This window comes from Palaemon carinicauda, chromosome 26 (assembly GCF_036898095.1).
Source record: "Palaemon carinicauda isolate YSFRI2023 chromosome 26, ASM3689809v2, whole genome shotgun sequence".
Taxonomy (NCBI): Eukaryota; Metazoa; Arthropoda; class Malacostraca; order Decapoda; family Palaemonidae; genus Palaemon; species Palaemon carinicauda.
Window position 1 is genome coordinate 70,470,893 of NC_090750.1, and position 10,000 is coordinate 70,480,892.

At 39.1% G+C, this 10,000-nt stretch overlaps 2 protein-coding genes across 4 annotated transcripts in view; one reads left to right on the top strand and one right to left on the bottom strand.

Moving 5' to 3' along the window:
* Positions 1-37, top strand: part of LOC137619573 (lysosomal alpha-mannosidase-like) — a 52,452-nt gene extending 52,415 nt beyond the window's left edge. For both annotated transcript variants that reach the window (XM_068349719.1, XM_068349718.1), the window contains exon 21: positions 1-37. This exon is cut by the window's left edge and continues 387 nt beyond it. The gene's annotated coding sequence lies outside the window, so the exon portion shown is untranslated.
* Positions 38-1,467: 1,430 nt separating this feature from the next.
* ND-B18 (NADH dehydrogenase (ubiquinone) B18 subunit) overlaps positions 1,468-10,000 on the bottom strand; it is a 298,129-nt gene continuing 289,596 nt past the window's right edge. For both annotated transcript variants that reach the window (XM_068349723.1, XM_068349722.1), the window contains one exon: positions 1,468-1,990. In XM_068349723.1, coding sequence (XP_068205824.1) covers positions 1,888-1,990 — 103 coding nt within the window. In that variant the 3' untranslated portion in view covers positions 1,468-1,887. The remainder of the gene's footprint in view (positions 1,991-10,000) is intronic.

Sequence of the window (10,000 nt, forward strand, 5' to 3'; positions counted from 1 at the left end):
GAAATTCTGTTCTTATAAACTGTGTATTTTTGCTTAATTCTTGTTTGAATAACACGATCTTCCTAATACACATCACTATTGTTATACTTAGTATAGAGTTGTTCCAAATTTCCCAGCTTTTAAGTGTGCTCTCTATTTTAGTTATTAAAATCTCATGCATTGAAGTGTTACTGATATGAAATATGCATTGGGAAAAAAATAGGCACTAAAATGAAAGTTTTCCAAGAAATCCCTTTGGGCCTTTGAAATGTTCAAAAAAGAAAAAAAATAGTGCTGTCAAGTATAAAAAAAAAATATATATATACAGTGTGCTGTCAAGTATTCCAAATTCTGCAATGACTGTTCCAGCTCCACTGAAGACATTGCCTATTTCAAACATTGAAAGGTTTGTTTACATGTAGGAACAAATATTCAATTAAAATCTTATTTTTTTTCACCAACTGCCTGCTCCCCAACTACTCTTTTACTTCACAAACTGCAATGGAATTAGTATAAAGTAGAAATCAGAATGTTCTGGGTTCCATATGCTTGCCTAACCTAGAGGAAAACCCAGCATTTTTGCACTAAAAGCAAAATTATGACATTGGACAGAGATAAAAGATGGCTATGTAAAAGCAAACAAATAGGCTAGTATTTGAAACTAGTTAATGAAAAAAAAATATGCAATACAAAATCTTGTTTCTTTTACCCAAAGTGTCTACTTCCCGACTGGTACGTTCTTATCTATTTGGCTTCAAACTACAAAAGAGTTGATCCTTTTCTCAATGGAAGAGAAGTTGGGAGAAGGTTGTTTTTTCCCGTTTGTTTGTTTGTGAACAACTTCATGGCACAATTTAACTCAGGGTAGTGAAACTTTCAGGGATCAATTGTTCACTTTAACAGATCAATTGTTATGTTGAGACATGGAAGTGATTCAATTTTGAAAGTACTAAGTAAAAGGTCCAGTCGAGCAAAAGGTCGACTGAATTAACCCTAACCTTAATACCAAATTTGCAAACGGTTGTCACAAAGATTTCAAATACACCTACAATCTAAATTGATTCTGGGAAAGGCAAGATGGTTTAGAGAGAGGCTGCGTGTCAGATCTACACTCTCAGAGTGCTTTTCTAGTTTCAGATGTCTCACCCCTCAGTCCTGCTCAAGTGGCCTACACCACAATTCAAATTTTCTATGTCTGTAAATAGAAATCCCTGATTAGCTTATATATAAAACAATGCTTTTTCCTTCCTCTTGACAAACCTTAATATTAAGGAGATACTAACTTGGGCAAGTGAAGGATAGATTATTAACCTTATAACTCCTCCGTAACTTTAATCTGCCAAAGTACAGAGTTTTTTCCAGAAAAAATATAGTTCTTCAGCTAATATATTGAAAAAAGAAAGAAGAAAAACAGGCCCGATTCAGCTGTAGATGTTCCAAAATGTATAAACCACAATTATAGAAAGGACACTTATTCATAGACTAAAATTATTTACATATAATTTATGAAACTTTTGAAAAAATATTTACATGAATGAAAAGTTATTTGGACTAATATTAGCCCATCATACCTGTTTTTAAGTTATCTTATAATACTTGAATTTCTTATTCTTAACTGACAAAAATTCAAGCTCAAGGAAAAATACAAAATCCTTAGGTATTTCAAGGTCTAATGAATAGAAATCCTTAAAAATACTATGTAGGATATAATTTAAACATTTCACAATACAGAACTAAGATTACAACTTTGATATTAATTCCTATGGAGCACAAAGTTCACGTAGTTATATTACGTACAATGTAATCTGAAATTCTATTTTTCCCCCTGAGACCAAAACAAAATTCCTGGATAGACTAAAATTCATAACTTTTTCTATTTAACAACAGACCCAAATCTGGAAATGGTATTCATTCTTCTTCAAGCTGTTCAAGGGCAGCTTTAGCTGCTTTCCTCTTGGCACGCTCTAATAAACGGCGCTCGCGTTCATGTTCTTTCATTCTCAAGACGTAACTGAAACAAAAAATAATGTATATGCATAAAAAAATGAAAAATCACAAGTTTTTAAAGAGATTTGTATTTACCCTAACTATACAAACCTGAGTCCTATAACAGGAGAATGACTTCAGCTAAGGTGGAACTGACGATAAACTTTTAACACAGCAGTGATAGCTATTGGTGGGCTGCCAGGTAAGCACCACCCACCCAACAGTTAACTAGATACTCACTTTTGACCTTCGGGGAACTTGAGGCGGGAAGTGTAATTTAAAGGACTTGGGGTTCATGTAGTTAAGAAATATAAATATTACTCAAAAATATTTGTTTATTTGTTCCTATATTAACACAAACCATTGTTTTTTAATAGGGCACTCATCCTTGGGTGTAAGTCCCTATGAACCCAAATCTAACTGGTTAAACTTTCCCAGGAAAAGTTAAAAGCACCTGGTCCTGTTTAGGGACAAAGGTGACAACTCCTGACAACCTTCTAATGGCCAGTGCATGGAGAAGTTACTGGTTTTTGGTTAGGATCATACCAAGTAGAATTGGTAAGTGGTTACAAAACCTATATTCTTGATCAGGATATGTTGTCTGAATGTACACTCATTATAAGAAATGAGTTTACATACAAGTCATCCATTATCCCCCTCAACTGGGAGGATGGGATAGAAACGTCTTAAATGTTGTCTGAAAAAAAAAAAGGTTGCACCGTTATAATGCTGACATGCATCTAGTATCCTGTCCAGCATACAATGGCCCTAACTTGTGCACCCCAAGTATACTCACAAAGGTAGCGGGATGTGAAAGATGTCTAGCATTACCAGACTCTGCACCACTGACAGGTTCCTCCTGAAAGCTAAATAGAGCTGATACCACTGACTTTGTTAGCCCTTGCCCATAAAAGTCCTTCAATCCCCTACTTGGATGAAGGATAGACTCGTCTGATAGACACATGAAGCCAGAACTAAACAGTATTTTTCAGTATTTTTGGATATCTTTTTCTTGGTCCTACTGGTGCTTATAAAGTCTGGTGCGCAGGCCTGAAGTGCTGAGTCCTCTCGAGATAGTGTCATACAGCTCTCACTGTATTGAGAAGCAAGTCATCCTGATTCCCACTGGATACCTCCTTGAGAGTGTAGATGGAGAAAGACCTGAACCTGATACTGTGGACTGCTGGCTTCTGGGTCCTGGCCACAAACTCAGGCACAATGCTGAAGAAGACCTTCCATCCCTCAAAATGACTAGTTGACATATGAGATGCCATGCAGCTTGCTAGCTCACTTTGCTGATGCCAAGGTTAAAAGTTTAAAGGTCGTTCATAAATGGCAGAGGCAAGGGATGGTGACATTGCCCTAGCAAGCGGAACATGCCCTAGAGACTGACCATATATTATATGATCAGCGCCCAAGCCCCCTCTCTACCCAAGCTAGGACCAAGGAGGCCAGGCAATGGCTGCTGATGACTCAACAGATAGACCTATAGGCTCCCCCAAACCCGCCAACCTTAGCTCTCAAGGATGGTAAGGTTGTAGAATCTAAAGGCACTAACGATTCTGAGTGTTACTCAAACCCCCTTCTGGCAAACACCAGGCAGAAATGTTACCAATCATGCCACAACAACCCAGAAAAACAGTCAAGTGTCTGAGCCTAATCTGACACTAATTTAAAAAGCTACTATGGGGCATGGTAAGAGACTGAGAATTCAGTTTACACAACACTCAGGAGGCCTGAGATCCCGGGGTTTGCAGGCCTGCTTGAAGCTCTCATGAGCACACACAAATCTAACCCCTTCAGTTGAAACATTCGTCTCAATGCTGAACAATAGCCTTTCACAGCAGAGATCTCCTGTGCAGTACCATTTCCTCGGAGCATATGCTGGATAGTCTACACTCATGAAGAGCAAGGAACTCCATTGAGTGATTATACCTCTGCAAGTGGAGCTGACAGAGAAGAGTGGGCCATAAGAGAAGTTCTCTTGGCACCTTGACCAGAAGTGTCCGTAGATCTCAGTACCATTTGATATGCGGCCACCTGGAAGCCACCAGGGACATCCTGAGACCCAAGAAAGTCAACATGTTGTTGATTAATGAGCAAATCAGGCAGAAGAGCAGAAAGGCATACATGTGCAGGTTTTATTAAGGGTGTTGGTAAGCGTCCTCAGACTTAACACATAGGTCTGGAATTGGGGAGCACAACACTGAGTTTCCTGTTCAGCTGTGTGGCGAACAGGTCAATTGCCGGTGATCCTCAGACAGCAAGAATCCTTTCCACTACATAAGGATGTAGGGACCCTGGAAATTTAGCATGTCTGCTAGAACATTACTCTTGGCCAGAATGAGCCTTGCTCACAGGTCTACAGCAATGTCTACTACCCTGATGTGTACTGTACCTGCTTTGTCAACTCACAAATACTAAATAAGACACTCCCTCCTTGCTTTTTGATGAATGCTATGAACTTAGTGTTGTAGCTTATCAACAATACTGAGTGCTCTATCAAACTCTGTTGGATAGCTTGCAATGTTAGTAGTGCTGCTTGCATTTCCAACAGATTGATATGCAAGTGGTTTTCTTCCATGAACCATATCCACGGGGCGGTCAGGTTCCTCAGGTGCACACTCCACCCCTCCTTGGATACGTCTGTGAACAGCAGCCTTTTTGGAGGTATGGAGTCAAGCAGAGCTTCCCTGGTGAGGTTTTTGTCCTTCAGCCACCAAACCAGACAGTCTAGCACTTCCTGCTCTACTGAAACCCAATGGTAATGAAGAATGCTGGCTGCTGACCAGTGGTGCTTCTGACAGCACTGGAAAGATCGATGGTGGGGATGCCTATGCGGGACAAGCTACACCAACGATGAAAGATATTCCAGAAGACGTTACTAGTGTTGAGCTGGAAATTTTTGATTGAAGATATTACCAGTGTTGAGCTGGAAGTTCTTGATTGTGCATGAATGGGTGCACTGCCTCCCTGAGTCTGCTGTTACGATCATCAGATGACAAGACTCAATGCAGCCATGTTTATCAGCATACACAATTACTTCATCCTCTGCTTAGGTGAGATACTGGACTTTTCCTGATTGATCATAAACCCCAGGTCATGGGCTCGTGGCCAAATTAAAATGACTTTCTCAATTCTTGGGCACCTGTCTCATGGAGGAGAGAATCAGTCAATTTTTTCATATAACTACAGAGATGAATCCTGATAGTTAGGGGCCAAAAAGAAACAAGTGTGAACACTTGGGGAGTTGTAGATAATCCATACCACAGAGCTTTGAACTGGTACACTATTCACCATATGACGAAGGAGATATACTTTCTGTAAGACCAGTGACTGAATATCTAGAAGTACGCATCATCTATTTCCATGAAAAGCATGGAGTCTTCTTTTCTGATAACGGACCATAACATGCTTGCGGTTTCGGTCTTGATCAACAGAGAGGGGTCGTTGACTGGTCTCCGAAGTTGACTTTTCCACCATGAGACGTCAACTGTAGAGTGACATTTAGCGTGCTCTTCTCCTTCTCTTTTACCTTTAACGCTAGGGCCAGAGATTTCTGCAATTTCAGAGGGTAGGTCTGGAACGTCTGTGTAAGAGACGGGAGGATGAGAGTTGGTAAGAGGTAGGTGGTTACACATCTCAGAGAACCTCCATCACCCAGCTCTCTGCTCCATGTTTCTGCCACAAAGTCCAATGACTTAACAGGTTCCCTCTCTCAATTGTTGCAGCTGGAGGAACCACCCTTCCTGGACTGGCCAGGCAGGGGTGAAAAGGTGGAGCATTATCCAAGCCTTTTTTGGAAAAGGAAGGGGTTGGAGGTGCAGACTGGGCTCAGCAGGTCTCGGTAGACTTCTCCAGCACTGATTTCAAAAGTGAGATGGGGGCTCAAAACGGTTGCTGTTGTTACCTTTGAAAGCCTAGGCGCTTACAGGTAACTTTACACTGGATAAGGAGTTATGGTTCACCTTCTCCATCGTAACCTCCATATCCTTCTGTGGGAAAATAGCTGGAGTCTCCAGTACTGGGGGAGTTCCTTAAGGACAGGGGCTCTTCTTATTCCACCTGCCTGGCAAAGCATCCATCATCTTCAGGACCCAGTTGGCCAATGGTTTCCTGACTAGTGTACCCAGAAGTTCAAAACATTCACACCTGAAAGGACAAAGTCAGTGTACTTTTTCTGTATATTGGGATTTGCCAATTCCTTGGTCATGGCAAAGTAGGTGACTGGCCTCTGATCAGGGGTAGATCCAGGAGGTTATTTAAAAGGTAACCATGGAAGCAGCATCCATGGCAACAGATTCAAGTGCTGAGAACAATGTGCCCTTATGTTTAAATCTTTCCATCAGGATCCCTTTGTCAGTGCAGCCACTGCTGAATCGATGGCCAGAAGAGACAGATCTGTGTCCTCTGGCTCTGAGAACTTTCATTGTTGAGAGACTGCGGGAGGCAACATCTTGCTGTACTGGCTGGAGTGTAGGGAATTCCTGGGACCAGGGTATCTGGGAATTAACCCAATCCAAGGACCACCGTTCCTCAACAGGAGCCATGGCAGGTCATTGTACACATGAATAAGAGCAAGGACCTTGAAGAATGTAGACCTAAGACTCGAGATGCTCGGCTTCCGCCGGCAATAGACCGGAATTGGGTGACATTGGGTCGATGATAACCAGAAATTCCTACCTCTCAAGAGTAGGGGTGGTCTCGATGTGTACCTCGGTAGCAACTTCTTTCTTCTTTAGAGTATTCCCGAACTGGACTGAGCAAGGAATCAGGGTGATTCCCTTCAAAGGATTTAAGGAGGACAGATTGATGATGAGATTACTGTACAGTTAGAATCAAAAGAACGCCGACACTCAGGGGAAATCTTTCGTCAGATGTCTCTAGTGTTCCCATGACAAAACGGACAAGGAGTTGCTCTTCTTACAACTTCTACGAAATGGGCGGAGCATTCTCAAACCTTAGCGAATCAGAGAGTAAAGGGCCGTCTTTGTTAGCAAAAGTATACAAATGTTACAAATCGAGTTGCCATATTTCAATTCTGTATAATCATTTGACGTCTCAACTTTTCAATACAAATACAAAACACACACACACACACACACACACACACACACACACACACACACACACACACATATATATATATATATATATATATATATATATATATACATGTGTATATATATATATATATATATATATATATATATATATATATATATATATTATATATATATATATATATATTTATATATATATATATATATATATATATATATATATATATATATATACATGTATATATATATATATATATATATATATATATATATATATATATATATATATATATATATATATATATATATATATATATATATACTATAATTTTTCAATTGCTACTTTTTTCGTAAGAGGGACCAAATAGACACTTTCCAGGGAAGGGGGGGGGGTTGTTCTCCTTCACCCCCCTTCCCCTGGCCATTCCGACGCTGAGCAAATAGGAAAGTCATTTCTGTTTTAGGGGTTGTGGAGACAGGCTGCTTGTAGACTCATGATACAGCCTTTAAGATATTGTATCATTGCCTGAGATTTATTTGATAACCGTCAATGTTCAAGTAAATTTGGCTAACCCAATTCATTATTAGTTGATTTGTAAAAGATAGCAGCAGTAGAATAAAATAGCTGCTGTTGATGGAAGGTCGATAAGTAACGAAATTTAAGTATTAACTTTGCATAATAGATAATCGATGATGGATATAATAGATACTGATGACTGCAAAGCACCTTGAATACAATCAGAATATATTATTTCGTATCGAAAATAACTTATATTGAGGAAGATGAGGAGGTTATCACATTTTGGCAAAAGGTTTAAAAAATTTGTTTTATTGACAAATCATAGTCTCAGAAAGACATAATTTTCAGAAATTTTTTCATGAAACTATGATATACCTATTTTCCCAAAATGAATTCTCCAATAATTTTTCCTGAAAATATACACGAATGGATGGCATAAGCACGAAATGATTCCCCATTCTAATATCCTGATTGTAAGTTATCAATGATTATATAATTGCTTGTAGCTTTATCTTGAGAAATTAAACAGCTTTGAGATCAAACCAACTTCTTATCAATTTCATGCACAAAGGTCTTATAATCTTGATTCAAATAGGCTTAGCTTTGTATGATAAAGTCCTTATTTACAGTGATCAAGTGCCCGAATTAGCCCAGCTATAGGGTGCTAGATGTAGGTCTCTTGACCGGGTAAATTACGCAAGGTAGATGGGCGCTTAACAAGCGAAAAAGGCATTACTATCCGTGAAGCTCTAGTTCGGGTCGTTCGAGCAAAAGCTATCCATACCAACTCCTCAGCCTATTAGGGTATTAGTTAAACCACAATTTCTACAGCTGGTGCCGTGAGTAGGTGAAAGGAAAAACCAAATATTAGAATATCTCGGGAATAAAAGTTTGATTGTCCTTTTAGCTGGATTCCGGAATAAGGCATTTGAAGATCTGTATTCCATTTTCCTCTATATTAGTTTTTACAATCTCCATCGAAGTAAAAGAAAATTGCATTGTGAAGCATGCTTCCATGAATAAGTGGTGCCCCTCGGATTTTTTATACAATATATATCCCAATCCTCTATCATTATTCCAGTTAACGAAAATATCTTAGTCGATTTTAAAGCAACTGGTTAAATTTTCCTACAGAGCATTTAAGGTATATAGAGGAGTATAAAATATTATGATCAAACTATATGGAGCCGGACAAATGTTGGTATACGGATCCTTCAGGAAGCAAATCCTCCACCCACCCAAAAGCAATTATAGTTATTTTCCCCCAAAATCACCCATTATTTGGATAAGCATTTGATTCTAACAAAATAATCCCGTTATTTATATCCTGTAATAACTATATCCCATTTTGCCATTTAGTTTCGATAATTATCAAGTGAATAAAGCACTTACGATAAAGATTGAATTAGCAATGTAGTAAAGATTTTACTATATATATTCAAGATTTTAGTTCAAATGGCAATGCTAATCCTTCAAGGCCAAGATAGCAGACGGCGAGATGAGAAAGCTCAACAATGGGAATATAAAATAAATGATGAATAAAGGGAAAGTGGCTTAGAGTCTAAAGACTGAAACGGGGCATACCCCTGAATCTGAATAATTTGGGAAATATTTTACAATGAAGTATCCTCGCGTATTATGAAATGTTACATTCAATGAATATCTATAAACTGTAAGTAGTTTTTAGCAGTCAATATAGAATCTGAAAAATAACGATAAGCTTTTGGGAGCATAATACAATCATTTCTATTGGAAACATTGTATAATAATGACAAACAATATTTTGATATGCATAAATGTCTAAAAAGGAGTTTATGTGCTGTTACATAACTTCACTAACTAGAGTAAGCTCAAACCATTTTCTCTCTCTCTCTCTCTCTCTCTCTCTCTCTCTCTCTCTCTCTCTCTCTCTCTCTCTCTCTCTCTCTCTCTCTCTCTCTCTCTCTCTCTCTCATTTCAATGCTTCCGCTAACAAAGACAGCCCTTTACTGTCTTTCATTCACCAAGGTTGGAGAAGGCTCCGCCCATTTCGTAGCAGTAGTAAGAGGAGCAACTCGTTGTCTGTTTTGTCATGGGAACACTAGAGACATCTGACGAAATATTTCCCCTGAGTGTCGGCGTTCTTTTGATTCTAACTGTACCTTTCAGAGACTGAACTGTCCATAGCTCTCGTACCCTCACACGCTGACAAAGCACCAGGAACTTTTTAGAATCTGAATAGAGTGGGATAGTGTGGCACTAGGCTTGCCTCATCTACCTGTCACCGGGTGAAGAATCTTTCAACAAATTATTGGAATGCGATGTGGCATCATGGAGATCATCAAAAGCTAAGAGCCATCCGCAGAAGTCACCTGTTCCAATTCCCTATCGTGCAAACACGTCGGAAGGTCTTGGTATGCAGGATGATCTCATGTCGTACACCGGTCTTGACGAGTTAGAAAATCTCATTGTA